The sequence below is a fragment of the Salvelinus alpinus genome, chromosome 39, assembly GCF_045679555.1.
Source record: "Salvelinus alpinus chromosome 39, SLU_Salpinus.1, whole genome shotgun sequence".
NCBI classification, from domain to species: domain Eukaryota; kingdom Metazoa; phylum Chordata; class Actinopteri; order Salmoniformes; family Salmonidae; genus Salvelinus; species Salvelinus alpinus.
This window is the reverse complement of record NC_092124.1, coordinates 9,707,545-9,729,144: the sequence shown is the minus strand read 5'-3', so window position 1 is coordinate 9,729,144 and position 21,600 is coordinate 9,707,545. Positions and strand designations below refer to the sequence as shown.

The window sequence follows — 21,600 nt, the reverse complement described above, 5'->3', positions numbered from 1 at the left end:
TCATTACAACATTACTGTAGCAGCCTGGTGCCTCATTACAACATTACTCTAGCAGCCTAGTGCCTCATTACAACATTACTCTAGCAGCCTAGTGCCTCATTACAACATTACTGTAGCAGCCTAGTGCCTCATTACAACATTACTGTAGCAGCCTGGTGCCTCATTACAACATTACTCTAGCAGCCTAGTGCCTCATTATAACATTACTCTAGCAGCCTAGTGCCTCATTACAACATTACTCTAGCAGCCTGGTGCCTCATTACAACATTACTCTAGCAGCCTGGTGCCTCATTACAACATTACTGTAGCAGCCTGGTGCCTCATTACAACATTACTCTAGCAGCCTAGTGCCTCATTACAACATTACTCTAGCAGCCTAGTGCCTCATTATAACATTACTCTAGCAGCCTAGTGCCTCATTACAACATTACTCTAGCAGCCTGGTGCCTCATTACAACATTACTCTAGCAGCCTGGTGCCTCATTACAACATTACTGTAGCAGCCTGGTGCCTCATTACAACATTACTCTAGCAGCCTAGTGCCTCATTACAACATTACTCTAGCAGCCTAGTGCCTCATTACAACATTACTCTAGCAGCCTGGTGCCTCATTACAACATTACTCTAGCAGCCTGGTCCCTCATTACAACATTACTCTAGCAGCCTAGTGCCTCATTACAACATTACTGTAGCAGCCTGGTGCCTCATTACAACATTACTCTAGCCGCCTGGTGCCTCATTACAACATTACTCTAGCATCCTGGTGCCTCATTACAACATTAATGGTAGCAGCCTAGTGCCTCATTACAACATTACTGTAGCAGCCTAGTGCCTCATTACAACATTACTCTAGCAGCCTAGTGCCTCATTACAACATTACTCTCTAGCAGCCTGGTGCCTCATTACAACATTACTCTAGCAGCCTGGTGCCTCATTACAACATTACTCTAGCAGCCTGGTGCCTCATTACAACATTACTCTAGCAGCCTGGTGCCTCATTACAACATTACTCTAGCAGCCTAGTGCCTCATTACAACATTACTCTAGCAGCCTGGTGCCTCATTACAACATTACTCTAGCAGCCTAGTGCCTCATTACAACATTACTCTAGCAGTCTAGTGCCTCATTACAACATTACTCAAGCAGCCTGGTGCCTCATTACAACATTACTCTAGCAGCCTGGTGCCTCATTACAACATTACTGTAGCAGCCTAGTGCCTCATTACAACATTACTCTAGCAGCCTGGTGCCTCATTACAACATTACTGTAGCAGCCTAGTGTCTCATTACAACATTACTCTAGCAGCCTGGTGCCTCATTACAACATTACTGTAGCAGCCTAGTGCCTCATTATAACATTACTCTAACAGCCTAGTGCCTCATTACAACATTACTCTAGCAGCCTGGTGCCTCATTACAACATTACTCTAGCAGCCTGGTGCCTCATTACAACATTACTGTAGCAGCCAGGTGCCTCATTACAACATTACTGTAGCAGCCTAGTGCCTCATTACAACATTACTCTAGCAGCCTAGTGCCTCATTACAACATTACTCTAGCAGCCTGGTGCCTCATTACAACATTACTCTAGCAGCCTGGTGCCTCATTACGAGGACGTTATGAGGATTACCATCTTAATCTGATGTCTGAATTCAGGCCGCCGCTAACAATCTAAACGGCTGTATTCAAATGCATAGTGATGATGCCTTCCTCCATTCCATTTCATCATTACAAGTGCGTACTACTTCATTATGTTGTCCTAAACTGGAACCATATTTCTGTCATTCAGAATGTTAATCTAATCTCTCTCTCTTCTCCCTCCCCTCCCCCCCCTCTCACTCTCTCTATCTAGGTAAACTAGGGGTGTTCCTCCAGGAGAACAACACCATAGACACGGGGGAGGTGGACGTGGGGCGCAGGGCCGTTCAGGAAGTTCCACCAGGGATCTTCTGGCGCTCCCAGCTCTACATTGACCAGCCCCAGTTCCTCAAGTTCAACATCTCAGTGCAGAGGGATGCGTTGGTGGGGGTCTACGGCAGGAAGGGCCTGCCCCCCTCGCATACACAGGTAGGAAGGACACCCCCCACACACACACACACATTAGGTTGGAGGTGTAATTGGACTGTCACACTCAAACATACAGGTAGGGTGGAATCTCAAAGCTCATTGGAAGAGACGATCCAATGTCCCTCCCCTCCAATGAGCTTTGCGAGTGAGGCAACACATTGAGGAATCAAGCATGGGAGGCATCAAGGATATGAAGGCTAGTTAAGTTTTCAGACACGGCCAATGTATCATCTTTAACAATGGCAGACATATTCCTCAAGGGCACGGCAGAGACACTCCATGCAGCCTTCAAATGAAGCACACTCACACACACACACACACTCTCACTCACTCATTCACTCACTCACTCACTCACTCACGCACGCACGCACGCACGCACTCACTCACTCACTCACTCACTCACTCACTCATTCACACACACACACACACACACGTACAGACTCACACACACACACTCACTCACTCACTCACTCACTCACTCACTCACTCACTCACTCACACATACACACATACACGTACAGACTCACACACACACACACACACACACTCCAAATGAAGCGGCTAAAGCCTAATAGAGGTAAATGGCAACAAAGTTCTTCACAACGCTGCGCGTCGATACCCCCGAGTGGAGCGAGAGCGTTAGCAGGCGCCGTGGCATTATTTGCTCTGTGTGGTAATCAATATGTTTCTTTAAGACGTTGGAGAGGACATAATGAGGGGATATTGACAGACATGTTGGATGAAGGCTGAGGAACAGGCAGGGAATTAAGAAGTGCTCATTTTTCAGGTTTGGTCTCTGTGGATGCACAATGTGGATGGTGTGTGTGTCCGTGTCAGGAATGACTATTTTTCTCTTTTTGGGGAGAAAAGTATTCTTTCCATGAAGGACTCATTAGCAGAGATGGGGAAAATGTTAAAGGAATCAATGTTTATGGCCACTGTGAGATATAAAACATTAATGGCCAGAAATGAAAGGAGAAATTATCCAAGTCATCCGAGGCAAAACGTTAGTTCAACCGTTAGTGTTGAAGGACTAGAAACAGATGAAATGGAGTCAAGGTGAAGCTTTGCTGTTTTCCTCAATGCTCCTTTAGTCTTATATTGTGTGTGTGTGTGTGTGTGTGTGTGTGTGTGTGTGTGTGTGTGTGTGTGTGTGTGTGTGTGTGTGTGTGTGTGTGTGTGTTGTCCAGTATGACTTTGTGGAGCTGCTGGATGGCAGTCGGCTGATCACCAAGGAGAAGCGCGGGCTGGTGGAGGTGGAGGGCGTGTCAAGGCGGGCGCGCTCGGTGAGCGTGCACGAAGCGGGCTTCATCCAGTACCTGGACTCTGGCATCTGGCACCTGGCTTTCTACAACGACGGGAAGAACTCAGAACTGGTCTCCTACAACACCATCGTCATAGGTCAGTATGTGTCTGTCTCTTTCTTTCTCTCGCTCTCTCTCTTTCTCTCTCTCTCTCCCTCTTTCTCTCTATCTCTCGCTCGCTCGCTCTCTCTCTTTTTCTCTCTCTCTCCCTCTTTCTCTCTCTCTCTCTCCCTCTTTCTCTCTCTCTCTCTCTCTCTCGCTCTCTCTCTCTCTCTCTCTCTCTCTCTCTCTCTCTCTCTCTCTCTCTCTCTCTCTCTCTCTCTCTCTCTCTCTCTCTCTCTCTCTCTCTCTCTCTCTCTCTCTCTCTCTCTCTCTCTTTCTCTCTTCTTACCTGCCAAAGAACAGGGTAGAACATTGACTGCCTTAATCAAAACACTACTCTCTCTCACATCTCTGTTATAATGGAAATTAAAATGGATTGTTTGTCCATCCATTGTACGAATGCTATAAAGGTTGGACATGCCCCTGCAATAAGCACCAGAGATGGCGGACGGTTGTGGGAGGGTTGTGTGGGCGTTGTGGGAAACGTTTGACCTGACTTAATAGCTTGTGTATTGCATTTCCACATCTCTCTGTTGTTCTGAAAACCTCTGGAACTCTACCTCTTTTGAAGAATACCTTAAATAATCCCACAGCACAGCATCAACAGAGCACACAGACACACACACACACACGCGCACACACACGCACTCACTTACTCACTCACTCACTCACCAGCTCTCAACCTTTAGCTATATTGAGAAGTCCTGTTTGGCAGTACATGGATCTAGCGTGTTGGCTTGATATTTAGTGAACCATGCTATGACATGCCTGGTACAACTTCCTAACCTGATTCATGTACCCAGAAGAGAGAGAGACAGGGAGGAGGAGCGAGGGCTGAAAAGCATGGTCATTTTGGCCCAGTGGTGTAGAGGACAAAATGATTGGGGGAAGAGAGTGATAGAGAGACACAGGAAGATATGGTAAAAGGCTGGTAATATTGGCCTGATAATGTGGAGGAGAGAGGGATAGAAAGAGATTTAGAGAGAGATAGAAGGAGAGAGATGGTAAAAGGCTGGTAATATTGGCCTGATAATGTGGAGGAGAGAGGGATAGAAAGAGATATAGAGAGATATAGAAGGAGAGAGATGGTAAAAGGCTGGTAATATTGGCCTGATAATGTGGAGGAGAGAGGGATAGAAAGAGATATAGAGAGAGATAGAAGGAGAGAGATGGTAAAAGGCTGGTAATATTGGCCTGATAATGTGGAGGAGAGAGGTATAGAAAGAGATATAGAGAGAGATAGAAGGAGAGAGATGGTAAAAGGCTGATAATATTCTGTCCGTCTTGTAGCTACAGCGGAGTGCTGGGAGTGTGAGCTGGATGATTGGTGGTAACAAGGTGTTGATTGGTGGGCTACGGCAAGCAAAGGGACCCAGTTTGTCTCAATCAGGCATATGGGGGTGGTGGTGATTAGAGCATAGAGGCAGGGAGAGGGTGTGTGTGCGTACGTGTGTGTACTTTGGTCTGCCTGGCTAATTATCACTCTTCTATTTCAGGATATGGGCGTCGTTCGCATTGTCTATGTCGCTACTCTCTCCGTCTTGTTCTCTCTGTGGCTGTATGCACATCTCTAACTCACACAAACACTCACTAACACTCTCCTCTCTCTCTCTGTCTTCAGAGTCCGTTATGGAGTGTCCCCACAATTGCCATGGCAACGGTGACTGTCTGTCTGGAACGTGTCATTGCTTCCCAGGGTTCCTTGGGCCTGATTGCTCAAGAGGTAAGACGCACACATGCATACATGCCGTTTGAGAGGAGTAAACCCACTATCACCTCCCGTAATTGGCTGTAGATTGTTGTCCCGGCGAGTACATACAGAAGCCTTGGAGGCATTGATTCAGGCACACACTCACATACACTATCTTTCACGCTCTCTCGCTCTCTCTCTCTCTCTCTCTCTCTCTCTCTCTCTCTCTCTCTCTCTCTCTCTCTCTCTCTCTCTCTCTCTCTCTCTCTCTCTCTCTCTCTCTCTCTCTCACTCTCACACTCACACTCACACACACACACACACATTGTGATTCAGGCAGTCAGTACCTCTGCGTCTCTGCCAAGTACTACCTCCATCAAGGAGGCTCTCTCCATCTCCCCTTTCATCATTATGCAATAGTGTGTGCTTGACTGGAGCTAAAACAAAGAGAAAAGTCATTAGGGTCTCACAAGTCATTAGAAAGTATAATGTCCCTCCATCCATCACTATTCATCAGCTCTCTGCTTATATTCCCTCAGAATGATACTGAAGAGCTGCTGAAGTGACTTCTGTGTCCCTTTCTGTCTCACTATATAACTCTCTCTTAACCTGGTGATACCCTGTATATATCTTATTAACCTGGTGATACCCTGTATATATCTTATTAACCTGGTGATACCCTGTATATATCTCCATTAACCTGGTGATACCCTATATATATCTTATTAACCTGGTGACACCCTGTATATATCTCCATTAACCTGGTGATACCCTGTATATATCTCCATTAACCTGGTGACACCCTGTATATATCTTATTAACCTGGTGATACCCTGTATATATCTCTCTTAACCTGGTGATACCCTGTATATATCTTATTAACCTGGTGATACCCTGTATATATCTTATTAACCTGGTGATACCCTGTATATATCTCTATTAACCTGGTGATACCCTGTATATATCTTATTAACCTGGTGATACCCTATATATATCTCTATTAACCTGGTGATACCCTGTATATATCTCTATTAACCTGGTGATACCCTGTATATATCTCATTAACCTGGTGATACCCTGTATATATCTCTATTAACCTGGTGACCTCATGTATATATCTCTATTAACCTGGTGATACCCTGTATATATCTCATTAACCTGGTGATACCCTGTATATATCTCTATTAACCTGGTGACCTCATGTATATATCTCTATTAACCTGGTGATACCCTGTATATATCTCCATTAACCTAGTGATACCCTGTATATATCTCTATTAACCTGGTGACCTCATGTATATATCTCCATTAACCTGGTGATACCCTGTATATGGCTTCATTAACCTAGTGATACCCTGTATATGGCTTCATTAACCTAGTGATACCCTGTATATGGCTTCATTAACCTAGTGATACCCTGTATATGGCTCCATTAACCTGGTGATACCCTGTATATGGCTCCATTAACCTAGTGACACCCTGTATATATCTCCATTAACCTAGTGATACCCTGTGTATATCTCTAATAACCTGGTGACACCCTGTGTATATCTCCATTAACCTAGTGATACCCTGTATATATCTCCATTAACCTAGTGATACCCTGTATATATCTCCATTAACCTGGTGATACCCTGTATATATCTCCATTAACCTAGTGATACCCTGTATATATCTCCATTAACCTAGTGATACCCTGTATATGGCTTTATTAACCTAGTGATACCCTGTATATGGCTTCATTAACCTAGTGATACCCTGTATATGGCTTCATTAACCTAGTGATACCCTGTATATGGCTTCATTAACCTAGTGATACCCTGTATATGGCTTCATTAACCTAGTGATACCCTGTATATGGCTTCATTAACCTAGTGATACCCTGTATATGGCTTCATTAACCTAGTGATACCCTGTATATATCTCCATTAACCTAGTGATACCCTGTATATATCTTCATTAACCTAGTGATACCCTGTATATATCTCCATTAACCTAGTGATACCCTGTATATGGCTTCATTAACCTAGTGATACCCTGTATATGGCTTCATTAACCTAGTGATACCCTGTATATGGCTTCATTAACCTAGTGATACCCTGTATATGGCTTCATTAACCTAGTGATACCCTGTATATGGCTTCATTAACCTAGTGATACCCTGTATATGGCTTCATTAACCTAGTGATACCCTGTATATGGCTTCATTAACCTAGTGATACCCTGTATATGGCTTCATTAACCTAGTGATACCCTGTATATGGCTTCATTAACCTAGTGATACCCTGTATATGGCTTCATTAACCTAGTGATACCCTGTATATATCTCCATTAACCTAGTGATACCCTGTATATATCTTCATTAACCTAGTGATACCCTGTATATATCTCCATTAACCTAGTGATACCCTGTATATGGCTTCATTAACCTAGTGATACCCTGTATATGGCTTCATTAACCTAGTGATACCCTGTATATGGCTTCATTAACCTAGTGATACCCTGTATATGGCTTCATTAACCTAGTGATACCCTGTATATGGCTTCATTAACCTAGTGATACCCTGTATATATCTCCATTAACCTAGTGATACCCTGTATATATCTTCATTAACCTAGTGATACCCTGTATATATCTCCATTAACCTAGTGATACCCTGTATATGGCTTCATTAACCTAGTGATACCCTGTATATGGCTTCATTAACCTAGTGATACCCTGTATATGGCTTCATTAACCTAGTGATACCCTGTATATGGCTTCATTAACCTGGTGACCTCATGTATATGCAATATTTTACTCCAACAAAAAAACATGTATTTACAATATTGCAAAATCGTTTAAATGGAACATATATCTCATGAGACTATGTTGCCATGCATGTGTGAGTGTGCATACTGTATTATGTGTATGCTCGTGTGTGTATTTATGCACATATATACGCTGTATACACTAACATCCATTTGTCCCATGTCTCTTTGCAGCTTCATGCCCCGTGCTGTGCAGTGGTAACGGCCAGTACTCCAGGGGTCGCTGCCTGTGCTTCAGTGGCTGGAAGGGGACAGAGTGTGACGTGCCCAGCAACCAGTGTATAGACATCCACTGTGGGGGACACGGCATCTGTATCATGGGCATCTGTGCCTGCAACACCGGATACAAGGGAGACAACTGTGAAGAAGGTAAGAGATCAGTCCTGTTAGAGGGATCGTTTGATTTGCACTGTCCTTTTCCTTCTCTCCACGGTGTGTGTGTGTGTGATCAGACACATCCTCTTCCCCTCGTCCTTCCTTGTCAGCCAGTCAGTGTTTGATTGCTCAGCATTCACCATCATAATCGTTACCGCCAGCCAATAGTTCAGTATTACAGAAACAATTGCTACTCTCTATTTCACAGAGCAAATAATTACATCGCTGTCCCCATCGATGCGTGGCTTGAGACACACACACTGACTCGCTCTCACACACGCACGCACACATGCACCACACACACACACTGACAGAGAATGGAGAATATTAGATTAGCTAAACTTTCCTGGCATGTACCTGCTACGCTAGCCTACAAAACAACTCATCAGAAGGCTAGCTCTGTCTGTACATTAGATCCAATTATTGCACTTCCCTATGGGACAAAATCTCATCTTCGCTGCTCAATAAAATGTATCTCTGCCAACCTCCTCCTACTGACACACACACACACACACACACACACACACACACACACACACACACACACCACAAACCGACGCTAATGCAATTAGTTCGCAGTGAATGTTATTGTGAGGTCTGTGACCCTGTCAGTAGTCAATGGACAAATTAAGACCCATCATCACTAAGACAGCAGAGGGAAGTAACTGCAGCTCAACAAGCATCAGCTCCAGGCAACTTGCTGGGAATCAACAGACAAATCAAATCACATTTTATTTGTCACATGTGCACAATAGAACAGGTGAGGATCTGGGAACCCATGCCAAATCTTTTCAGTCTCCTGAGGGGGAAAAGGTGTTGTCGTGCCCTCTTCACAACTGTCTTGGTGTGTTTGGACCATGATAGTTTGTTGGTGATGTGGATACCAAGGAACTTGAAACTCTCGACCCGCTCCACTACAGCCCTGCCGGTGTTAATGGGGGCCTGTTCAGCCCTCCTTTTCCTATAGTCCACGATCAGCTCCTTTGTCTTGCTCACATTGAGGGAGAGGTTGTTGTCTCCCTATAGGCTGTCTCATCGTTGTCGGTGAGACAGCAAACTTAATGATGGTGTTGGAGTCGTACCTGGCCACGCAGTCGTGGGTGAACAGGGAGTACAAGAGGGAACTAAGCACGCACCCCTGAGGGGCTCCAGTGTTGAGGATCAGCGTGGCAGATGTGTTGTTGCCTACCCTTACCACCTGGGGCGGCCCGTCAGGAAGTCCAGGATCCAGTTGCAGAGGGAGGTGTTTAGTCCCAGGGTCCTTAGCTTAGTGATGAGCTTTGTGAGCACTATGGTGTTGAACGCTCAGCTGTAGACACTCACAAACCCAGAGATAGTATACATGTAACAGTATAGCTTCCATCCCCTCTACCTGGGCTCGAACCAGGGACCCTCTGCACACATCAACAACAGCCACACTCGAAGCATCGTTACCCATCGCTCCACAAAAGCCGTGGCCCTTGCAGAGCAAAGGGAACAACTACTTCAAGGTCTCAGAGCGAGTGACGTCACCGATTGAAACGCTATTAGCGCGCACCACTGCTAACTAGCACACACACGCCGACACACACACAAACACAATTCCACAGTTCCACAGTGAGTGTTTGTGTACGGTATGTTTACATTTGCTCTGTGCAACAATCCAAAGTGACAGCAGTTGGTTGGGAATTGATTGTGACAAATCAACCTCTCTCTCCTTCCCCTCCTCCCTCCAGTGGACTGCCTGGACCCTGGCTGTTCGGCCCATGGTGTGTGTATCCACGGGGAGTGCCACTGTAGCCCGGGCTGGGGGGGCACCAACTGTGAGACCCTCAAGACCATGTGCCCCGACCAGTGCTCCGGCCACGGCACCTACCAGAGCGAAAGCGGCACCTGCACCTGCGACACCAACTGGACCGGCCCCGACTGCTCCGTCGGTACGTTGTTGGTGTGAGCACCTTGTTTGAACGTTGGTAAAGGTTATTAGTTGTTAGCATGCTAGCCTTCACTCAGAAGCACTACATATTTGGTACGTTGTTAGCACATTAGCATGCTAGCCTCAAATTAACTCAGCAGTATTACATTTGGTATGTTGTTAGCACATTAGCATGTTAGCATCTCATTAACTCAGCAGTACTACATTTGGTACGTTGTTAGCAAAATTAGCATGTTAGCCTCTCATTAACTTAGCAGTATTACATTTGGTATGTTGTTAGAACATTAGCATGCTAGCCTGTCATTTGTTAGCTACTACTCATTCACTACGTGGAGATAGCTGGTTGTCTAGTAAAGATGTCATTCACGTTCACAGAGCTTCTCTCACACAGTTGTGCCATGGCCTGACCATCTATATTCTTTTACTGTACTGTCTCTTTCATTCTTCATCTCTCTCTTTTCACTGCTGCTTTGTTGACTAATGCTGTTATGAAGGCCGCAGTGTGACTTTTATATTAACTGGGCTTAGAGAGGAGAGAGCACATCGATCTGATCCATTTTTCATTTCAAAGAAAGCTGTGTTTATTTGCCTCTAACACACTGGCTCAGCCAGCAAAGAAAAGGAAGGATGGAGGGAGAGCAAGGGCCGTGGGTTTGTTAATTACACTGCGTTTAAATTAAATAAGACTGCACTGCTAATTACTAGAGAACAGAGAGGGAGGGATGGAGAGAAAGAGAGAGACTGAGAGAAAGAGAGAGAGAATGGAGTGCGATTCCACACCAGGACAGCCTGACAATATTGATTTGTTCTGGCAGTTCTCATATAGAACTTCATTGGGAGGACGGATGTTTGACATTTCTCCCACTTTTTTTTTTGTTTTTAAATCAGGAGGAAGTGGAAATTTGAGTTCCTTTTTAGGCCTATACATGCGTTGTGTAAGACCGTCTGATCTGTGAACCGTGCACGATACGGACAACATCTTGGTGTCATTATAATCCTGGAGATTCTGATATAAAAAATAGTAAAAAATATGTCAAAAGTAACCTTTTTTTTTATCTTGTATTGTTTGGAACAATATGCTCTACACATCGACTTTCCAGAGTGGGCGGAGTGATTCACACATTCACATATATTTTTTTAAAGGTAATAATGTCAAAAGCATGTCAAACATCCTTCCTCCCGATGAAATTTCTATGTGAGAATTGACCGAAAAATCGGAGATAACCTAAATATTTTTGGGGCTGTCCACGGTGACCTTCAGACAGACGTGACCAGAGCCTCAGTCTGGTCAACCCTCCAGGCCGCTCTCTCCCTCCCTCCCTCCCTCCTCCCTGCTTCAGACAGCGCCCGCCACGTCTCGCACATACATACCCATACACACACCGCCCCAGCGACACGGCGATGACAGTGACGATCAGCGCTACTTCCTGACACACAACACACTCTCTCTCACACACACTCACAAACACACAACGGTAATGGCAGCTCGCCACAGGCAGCGGCGGCCCACACTGAGCGAAGCCCCTCCAGGGGGCTGATGGAACTTTAGACACCGAGAAAGACTGAGCGGTCGGGGGTCTGTTGGTCTTGTGGTCTTACCTGGAATGACTCAGAGATGAACCTCTTGATCTTCTAGCCACTGACTGATAGCTAGTCTAAGAGAACTCCTCTCAATCAATGTCTTCTATCTAGCCACTGACTTCAACCGGAATTGCTTCTCTTAGCCACAGTCTGATAGCAAATGTCCTACGGTCGATTATTTGTCCCTGCCTGCAAAGAGTCCAAGAAGTGACAACATTTCAGATGCTGTTATTCCTGTACCCGTGCTATAGCACTGTAATTAACATTGCATGAGGATTTTCTTCCAGTATTACTACAGTGATCTGTTCTGAACTCTCTGACACAGGTCTGATCCCTTCTACTGGGTTGTGTTTCTACAGGACACTATTTCAGTAAGATGTAGATACTGTATTCAGTAGTTAACCAGGGTGGGGTCTGTCTGAGTGTAGTCTTCACCCTACCAGACATCTGCTGCCTGCAATCCTGACTGTCTGTCTGTATGTACAGACCTGCCAAGACAGACACAAGACAAAAAAATGTAGACTGTGGCTCAGAGCATGGCACTTGCAACGGCAGGGTTGTGGGTTCGATTCCCCCGGGGGACCAGTACGAAAGTGAGTGTACTCACTTCTGTGAGTCGCTCTGGATAAGAGCGTCTGCTAAATGACAAAAATGTCATGTCAAGTGTTGAGTGTCTCTCTTATATTTTGTGCAAACAACAATTCATTCAAAAACCGCTCCCCTCAGTTTATATTTCAAGGTCGTATCAATAAAGGCGCTCCTGTCTTCTTCATGTAACTGCAACAAAAAGGCTCAGAATGGAAAACAAGTGTCACTTCAACTCAGAGCTAAAAGTGATTGGTGGAATTTTAACCCACACTTCTGGTTCAAATGGTCTAAACTCTGAAGAACAGAACAGAGACAAAAACAGTTCCCTCTCAACTGACAACATTCCATCAGTCGGGAGTCTGTACCAAACCAAAGCCCAGATTGTGTGCAGGCGTCCATCTATGGGCCCCACTGCAGCAGGAGGGATTTATCTGTGGTTGATTGGTTTGGTTGCCATTCTGGTTCAAGCACAGTGGGAATCCTTGTGTCTGGCTGGATGGCTGGCTAACAGTGTTTACCCATCCTCTACCCTTATCCTATTCTTACCCTGTCTGAGGTAAAGTTCAATATGTCTACTCTCATAGCCTGAACTGTCCATACTCAATGATCACACCTCTGCCCCCCCCCCCCACACTCGCACGCATACACAACCACACACACCTTAATACCAACACCAACACCTCAGACCCACCACAGGACCACGCACCCCCACCACCGTGCGTGCCCCACCCAGGAACCTTCAATACCTCCCAGATTCTTCATGCTACGCCATGTCAGCCACGGGGGACAGACGTGTCAGCCACGGGGGACAGACGTGTCAGCCACGGGGGACAGACGTGTCAGCCACGGGGGACAGACGTGTCAGCCACGGGGGACAGACGTGTCAGCCACGGGGGACAGACGTGTCAGGGCAGCAAGGTGTTATTTGACAAATACCAGGCTACTAATACAACCATATCCACCCGACCCCGACCCCACCTGCTGCCAGCCCAAAACACAATAGTGGAAGCATTGTGCCAACGAAGACCCTGCCTGGCTACAGTTGAAACAGAGATAGATGAAACCTTATGTCTGTTTTGTTTGTTAGGAATGAATGTGTTTCAACAACCACTTCTAGGTCTCAAAGCGGGTGACGTCACTTTGCACAGTGGACGCTACTAGCACACACAGATAACTAGCTAGCGATTACACACTGACACTTAACATTTCCTTCTTTGTGTGTGTGTGTGTGTGTGTGTGTGTGTGTGTGTGTGTGTGTGTGTGTGTGTGTGTGTGTGTGTGTGTGTGTGTGTGTGTGTGTGTGTGTGTGTGTGTGTGTGTGTGTGTGTGTGTGTGTGTGTGTGTGTGCGTCTGTACAGAGGTGTGTGTGGTGGACTGCGGCTCCCACGGCGTGTGTTTCGGGGGCAGCTGTCGTTGCGAGGAGGGCTGGACGGGTACGGTCTGTGACCAGAAGGCCTGCCACCCCATGTGCACTAAGAACGGAGTCTGCAAGGAGGGCAAGTGTGAGTGCAACCAGGGCTGGACCGGAGAGCACTGCAACATCGGTAGGTCTACTGAAGAATACACATGCCTACAGTGGACATACACATGAATACATCATATGGGTCGACAATTAAAGACATTGTTACAAGGAAATACACACGTTTTCTCTCACACACACTCCTCTACCTCTGAAGCTGTCTGTCCATCCATGATTCCCCCAGCTCTCACACCATGGAGGACTCCAACCTGCGTGTCTATATGGCTTTGAACAGCCAGCTGAAGTAGCATCTGATCCCAGTCTCCTCTTTCCTCTCTAACCATTCCATCCATTTCTTTAAGGGCCTGGCTAACTCCCTCCCACTCTGCAGCCTGCTCTTTGTAGTCACTCACGTTACCTGTGTTAAGAAGGCCTGCAGAGTCCCCATGGGCCGCTGCTGACCTTTAACCTCTGACATTTACTGTAGTTAAGGCAGTGTGGAGAAGATAGACTGTGTGTGTCCTGTTCCAAGCTCTCCGTCTTAACAAGAGGGTACAGAGCAGGGTTGTAAATGCCTGGCGCGTTGCTGTTTAGCTTTTAAGCCGGGTGTGAAACAAACACCAAACACTGAAACAGGCCAAAGCCTCCTCTATACGATGCAAAGATACGAGCACTAAAGAGAACTGAGAAATCATGTTTGGTTTAATTGTTTCCCTCTCAACCCCTACATCACAAAACCTACTTAATTGTTATCGAGCAAATCTTGTTTTGTCTCCTGATTCCCTGATATTAAGTCGATTGCGGAGCAGAATGCATGTTCTCTCCTCACACACACGCACACAGAACTCGTGTTCTGTTCTGCCTCGATCTCGGCAGCACAAACTCAGCAGGGATGTGTTTTGAGGCGTCATTCTGCTTCACTCAATTAGTCAACATTTTGGAGCAGATCTCGTTGACAGACTGAACGGGCCCCCATTGTGGCTGGCCGTCTTTATTAGGATCTGGTCCATTATTCAAACGAATAATCCGATGAATTAGCCCGAGTTAGAGTTTAACATGGTGTCCCCCACTCATTTAGCGGTCGAGTTAGAGTTTAGCATGGTGTCCCCCACTCATTTAGCGGTCGAGTTAGAGTTTAACATGGTGTCCCCCACTCATTTAGCGGTCGAGTTAGAGTTTAGCATGGTGTCCCCTACTCATTTAGCTGTCGAGTTAGAGTTTAGCATGGTGTCCCCCACTCATTTAGCGGTCGAGTTAGAGTTTAGCATGGTGTCCCCCACTCATTTAGCGGTCGAGTTAGAGTTTAGCATGATGTCCCCACTCATTTAGCGGTCTTTAGAGTTAAGGAGCCCGCATACTAGGTTGGGTTTGCTCCTAGCAGAACATCGGCAATATTAATGTTTGTCCCTCTTGAGACGCCATAGCAACAACATACCCAGTAAGACTTCCTCAAAATACTCCTACTTATTGTAAGATGAATAAAAAAATCCGTAATGAATTTTGACGGATTTGCAGAGGTCTTAGTCGCGCAATTTTACATCTAACTAAGACATTTGGTACATTATTTCTCAAGAGGCAAAATGTGCATGAGAACTAGCCCGAAAAAACAGCCGGAAAAAACTCTGCCGAACACCAAAACGAACAAAAAGTCATCATTTTGTTTTGACTGGGAAGCATGCGACAGGTGTGTTTTCAGGTTTCGTGACACACTCTGCACACACACATAAAAAATTGACTCACACTGACTCACTCTACTCATCATCATAGAGTTCATTTCTTCTGTGTCAATAATGTGTCTGGTTAGCTCTGGCTGGCCCTATGAAGGAAGCACCTACAGCTGCCGAATTCCCCTGAAAATAACACCAAAATACAAAGGCAGGATGCTCCTTGAAGCCCTAGTCTGAAACTGAAACCCTGCAGGGGTTGGCTGGGACGTGAGTCAGTGTCCTTAAAAGTTCCACCTCTCTGTCCTTGAGATGTTCTCTCCTGTTTCAGAGTAGCGTGTCAGAGGTGGTGAGGGCCACCATCCATCATTTGTGTCTGCTGAAGAGAAAGGGGTATTTTTGTTGGGGCTAGAAGTTAGCAGGAGAATGACTTCCACCAAAGGGGAAGGGACATCAACCAGATAGAACAGCAGAACATTCTAGAATGTTTAGTATGGGACAGATCCCACTGCTGCCACCAATTGTCAATCACCCAGCTAAGACTTTTCTGTGTGTTTGTTCGACCCCGCTCTGACCCCGGACAGTCTCACCGCATTGCCTCGTACACAATCACAGTACAATCCCCCCCCCCCCCCCCCAAACCACATACCATACAGTATGTTCTTATCCAATCGCTTATTCAAACAACTCAAACAAAGAGTGTCTAGTGTAATGTTCAGTCAACTCTGGTTTGAATTACTATATCATCACGCTGTCTCAATAGAACACCAGTTAGACAGTCTATTACAGTGGCAAGAAAAAGTATGTGAACCCATTGGAATTACCTGGATTTCTGCATAAATTGGTCCTCAAATTTGATCTGATCATCATCTAAGTCACAACAATAGACACACATAGTGTGCTTAAACTAATAACACACAAATTATTGTATTTTTTGTGTCTATATTGAATACATCATTTAAACATTCACAGTGTAGGTTGGAAAAAGTATGTGAACCCCTAGGCTAATCTCCAAAAGCTAATTGGAGTCAGGAGTCAACTAACCTGGAATCAATGATCAATGAGACGAGATTGGAGATGGTGGTTAGAGCTGCAATGCTCTATAAAAAACACTCACAAAATTTGAGTTTGCTATTCACAAGAAGCATTGCCTGATGCCTCAAACAAAAGAGATCTCAGAAGACCTAAAATTAAGAAGTGTTGACTTGCATAAAGCTGGAAAGGGTTACAAAAGTATTTCTAAAAGCCTTGATGTTCATCAGTAAGATAAATTGTCTCTAAATGGAGAAAGTTCAGCACTGTTGCTACTCTCCCTAGGAGTGGCCGTCCTGCAAAGATGACTGCAAGAGCACAGCGCAGAATGCTCAATGAGGTTAAGAAGAATCCTAGAGTGTCAGCTAAAGACTTACAGAAATCTCTGGAACATGCTAACATCTCTGTTGACGAGTCTACGATATGTAAAACACTAAACAAGAATGGTGTCCATGGGAGGACACCACGGAAGAAGCCAAAAAAAACATTGCTGCACGTCTGAAGTTTGCAAAAGTGCACCTGGATGTTCCACAGCGCTACTGGCAAAATATTCTGTGGACAGATGAAACTATAGTTGAGTTGTTTGGAAGGAACACACAACACTATGTGTGGGGAAACAAAGGCACAACACACCAACATCAAAACCTCATCCCAACTGTAAAGTATGGTGGAGGGAGCATCATGGTTTGGGACTGCTTTGCTGCCTCAGGCCCTGGACAGCTTGCTATCATCGATGGAAAATTCCCAAGTTTATCAATACATTTTGCAGGAGAATGTTAGGCTTTCTGTCCACCAATTGAAGCTCAACAGAAGTTAGGTGATGCAACAGGACAACGACCCAAAACTCAGAAGTAAATCAACAACAGAATGGCTTCAACAGAAGAAAATACGCCTTCTGGAGTGGCCCAGTCAGGGTCCTGACCTCAACCCGATTGAGATGCTGTGGCATGACCTTGAGAGAAGTTCACGCCAGACATCCCAAGAATATTGCTGAACTGAAACAGTTTTGTAAAGAGGAATGGTCCAAAATTCCTCCTGACTGTTGTGCAGGTCTGATCCTGATCCGTTGTGCAGGTCTGATCCGCAACTACAGAAAACATTTGGTTGAGGTTATTGCTGCCAAAGGAGGGTCAACCAGTTATTAAATCCAAGGGTTCACATACCTTTCCCACCCTGCACTGTGAATGTTTACACGGTGTGTTCAATAAACACATGAAAACGAATAATTGTTTGTGTGTTATTAGTTTAAGCGGACTGTGTTTGTCTATTGTTGTGACCTAGATGAAGATCAGATCAAATTTTATGACCAATTTATTCAGAAATCCAGGTACTTTTTCTTGCCACTGTATATGCAGTGGAACTACGGTATAACAACATGAAGACTTATTTAGAGTTAGGAGGCAGTGACGTTTACCTACTCCTTCCTTCATGACTCTTCTACTACAGACACCCCCCCACCCCACCCACCCCACCCTTCCTCCATAGCAAATGTTGAATGAGAGAGGAGAAGAGCACAGTAGTTATTAAGTCATCTTCTCCTCTCCTCCGAGACACGCGGCCGTGAATAATGATGGGTGAGAAAGTTCCAGAGGGTCAAAGTTCATACCTCCAAGACATGCTAACGTCCCCCGGTATTGGTAACAGTGAGAGGTTAGCATGTCTTGAGGGTATGATCTTTTGACCTTCTGGAACTTTCTCACTCATCGTTATTCACGATCGCATGTCTCATGATAGAATCCACATTGATGTAGAAGTGTTGAGAAACATGTTCTATTCTTATTTACAATCAAAGTGACTCCAAAACACAACCAAAACAAACAGCAAATGCATCCAACAAGTTTGGACTACAAGCTTGATGTAGTCATTGCGTGCTAGGGGTGTCAATATCTTTGACCCCTACCTTTTTGAGATATTACTTGTTAAACAAAATATTTTTCTCTGAGCAATTGTATTAGTATAAAATAATCTCCCCATTTTTTTAGCATTCAATATAACTCACTATTTCACTGATTTATTTTCTACAGTCATGATTGCCCATATTTATCGAGGGTGTCAATAATTTCAGACCCCACTCTATCTCTTTCTCTCTCTGTCGTTGTCTCACACAAGGTGACTTGGTGCATCTCCATTTTGAGTGGCTTTAAGGAAGTAGTCCACCGCTCATTTCTACTCTGCGTATTGCTTTTCCATACAAAACACAGTGATGATAGGTTGAGTAAGTTGTCACTGTGTTGTGTGTGTGTGATTGAGATGGTAAAATAGTGTCCTTGATTTTACTCTAATGTTCCCACTTGCAAAATGCAGCAAATGAGTCGATGTCTCTGAGACGTGGAAGTATCCTTGTTTAATAGAAAACAACTTCAATTGGCTGAAATCGTTTGTGCTTCCTTGGAAATAAATGATGTCAAGTTTATGTAAGAGTTTGCTAAGGATTTTGCAGCAACAAACCGATAACAATGTCTTCCCTTGACGATTTGAGTTACAGTAAACAGACTGAATCATCTATGTGTTTGTATAACAATCACGTCCAATAACCAAGATCTCATATGATCTTTTTTTATCAGCGTTCCAAAATACTCTTCTGCGGAGGATAGAAACGTACATTTTTATGGACTTGCACAATGCTCCTCGTTCCTTCTGTAGACATCAGGTTTTGTTAAGAGAGCCACAGGTTCTTCTTCTTCTGCTGCTTCTTCTGCTTCTTCTTCTGCTTTTTCTTATTATTATTATGGCTTCTGAATACCTCATCAGTAGGTCTGTCTCCTTTAGTTACACTGAAGACGTGTCCCAAATCGCTCCTATAGGCGCTGTTTAGGGAATAGGGTGCCATTAGGGACAGAGACTGATTTTAAAGTAACGTATGGAATATTGTTAAAATATTGTTGTGTGTGCATGTGTGTATGTGGGTGCGTGTGTGTGTGTGTGTGTTCTGAGAAGTGCAGCTGGTGATCAGGCAGAGACTGAGTGTATTAGTTGAGAACCAGGAAACTGCAGACTTACTGCCCCAAGGTTTCTTCAGCAGTCCAGCTCCAGAACCCCATCCCAGGCTCCCTGTTCTCCCCCTCTGCCCTTCCTCTCCTGGGGCTAGACTGGTGGTCAGTCATCCCTCCCTCCCTCCCACCCTCACATCTCTCCATCGCCCAGAATAGCACTGCAGAGCCAGCAATATCTCAGCCAGCACCACCACACATGCCTCAACACACAGACACACATACTGTACACACATTCATGCATACACACACTCTCTCTCCTTCAAACACTTATACACACAAACTCTCCCTCCCTCACACACACAAAGCACGCACGCACGCACGCACGCACGCACGCACGCACGCACGCACACACACACACACACACACACACACACACACACACACCAGCTGCAAGTCTGTCTGTGTGTCTGGTTCTATTTCTCCCCAGATGTCTGTATGTCTGGTTCTGTTTCTCCCCAGATGTCTGTGTGTCTGGTTCTGTTTCTCCCCAGATGTCTGTATGTCTGGTTCTGTTTCTCCCCAGATGTCTGTGTGTCTGGTTCTGTTTCTCCCCAGATGTCTGTGTGTCTGGTTCTGTTTCTCCCCAGATGTCTGTGTGTCTGGTTCTGTTTCTCCCCAGGTGTCTGTGTGTCTGGTTCTGTTTCTCCCCAGATGTCTGTGTGTCTGGTTCTGTTTCTCCCCAGATGTCTGTGTGTCTGGTTCTGTTTCTCCCCAGATGTCTGTGTGTCTGGTTCTGTTTCTCCCCAGATGTCTGTGTGTCTGGTTCTGTTTCTCCCCAGATGTCTGTGTGTCTGGTTCTGTTTCTCCCCAGATGTCTGTGTGTCTGGTTCTGTTTCTCCCCAGGTGTCTGTGTGTCTGGTTCTATTTCTCCCCAGATGTCTGTGTGTCTGGTTCTGTTTCTCCCCAGATGTCTGTGTGTCTGGTTCTGTTTCTCCCCAGATGTCTGTGTGTCTGGTTCTGTTTCTCCCCAGATGTCTGTGTGTCTGGTTCTGTTTCTCCCCAGATGTCTGTGTGTCTGGTTCTGTTTCTCCCCAGATGTCTGTGTGTCTGGTTCTGTTTCTCCCCAGGTGTCTGTATGTCTGGTTCTGTTTCTCCCCAGATGTCTGTGTGTCTGGTTCTGTTTCTCCCCAGGTGTCTGTGTGTCTGGTTCTATTTCTCCCCAGATGTCTGTGTGTCTGGTTCTGTTTCTCCCCAGATGTCTGTGTGTCTGGTTCTGTTTCTCCCCAGATGTCTGTGTGTCTGGTTCTGTTTCTCCCCAGATGTCTGTGTGTCTGGTTCTGTTTCTCCCCAGGTGTCTGTGTGTCTGGTTCTGTTTCTCCCCAGATGTCTGTGTGTCTGGTTCTGTTTCTCCCCAGATGTCTGTGTGTCTGGTTCTGTTTCTCCCCAGATGTCTGTGTGTCTGGTTCTGTTTCTCCCCAGGTGTCTGTGTGTCTGGTTCTGTTTCTCCCCAGATGTCTGTGTGTCTGGTTCTGTTTCTCCCCAGATGTCTGTGTGTCTGGTTCTGTTTCTCCCCAGATGTCTGTGTGTCTGGTTCTGTTTCTCCCCAGATGTCTGTGTGTCTGGTTCTGTTTCTCCCCAGATGTCTGTGTGTCTGGTTCTGTTTCTCCCCAGGTGTCTGTGTGTCTGGTTCTATTTCTCCCCAGATGTCTGTGTGTCTGGTTCTGTTTCTCCCCAGATGTCTGTGTGTCTGGTTCTGTTTCTCCCCAGATGTCTGTGTGTCTGGTTCTGTTTCTCCCCAGGTGTCTGTGTGTCTGGTTCTGTTTCTCCCCAGATGTCTGTGTGTCTGGTTCTGTTTCTCCCCAGATGTCTGTGTGTCTGGTTCTGTTTCTCCCCAGATGTCTGTGTGTCTGGTTCTGTTTCTCCCCAGATGTCTGTGTGTCTGGTTCTGTTTCTCCCCAGGTGTCTGTGTGTCTGGTTCTGTTTCTCCCCAGATGTCTGTGTGTCTGGTTCTGTTTCTCCCCAGATGTCTGTATGTCTGGTTCTGTTTCTCCCCAGATGTCTGTGTGTCTGGTTCTATTT

At 45.5% G+C, this 21,600-nt stretch overlaps 1 protein-coding gene across 9 annotated transcripts in view; it reads left to right on the top strand.

Moving 5' to 3' along the window:
* The window catches only part of LOC139566926 (teneurin-3), a 248,776-nt gene that overhangs the window by 137,229 nt on the left and 89,947 nt on the right, over positions 1–21,600 (top strand). For all 9 annotated transcript variants that reach the window (XM_071388307.1, XM_071388305.1, XM_071388304.1 and 6 more), the window contains 6 exons: positions 1,853–2,067; positions 3,258–3,468; positions 5,095–5,196; positions 8,149–8,343; positions 10,065–10,265; positions 13,792–13,977. In XM_071388307.1, the coding sequence (XP_071244408.1) occupies positions 1,853–2,067; positions 3,258–3,468; positions 5,095–5,196; positions 8,149–8,343; positions 10,065–10,265; positions 13,792–13,977 (1,110 nt within the window). The remainder of the gene's footprint in view (positions 1–1,852; positions 2,068–3,257; positions 3,469–5,094; positions 5,197–8,148; positions 8,344–10,064; positions 10,266–13,791; positions 13,978–21,600) is intronic.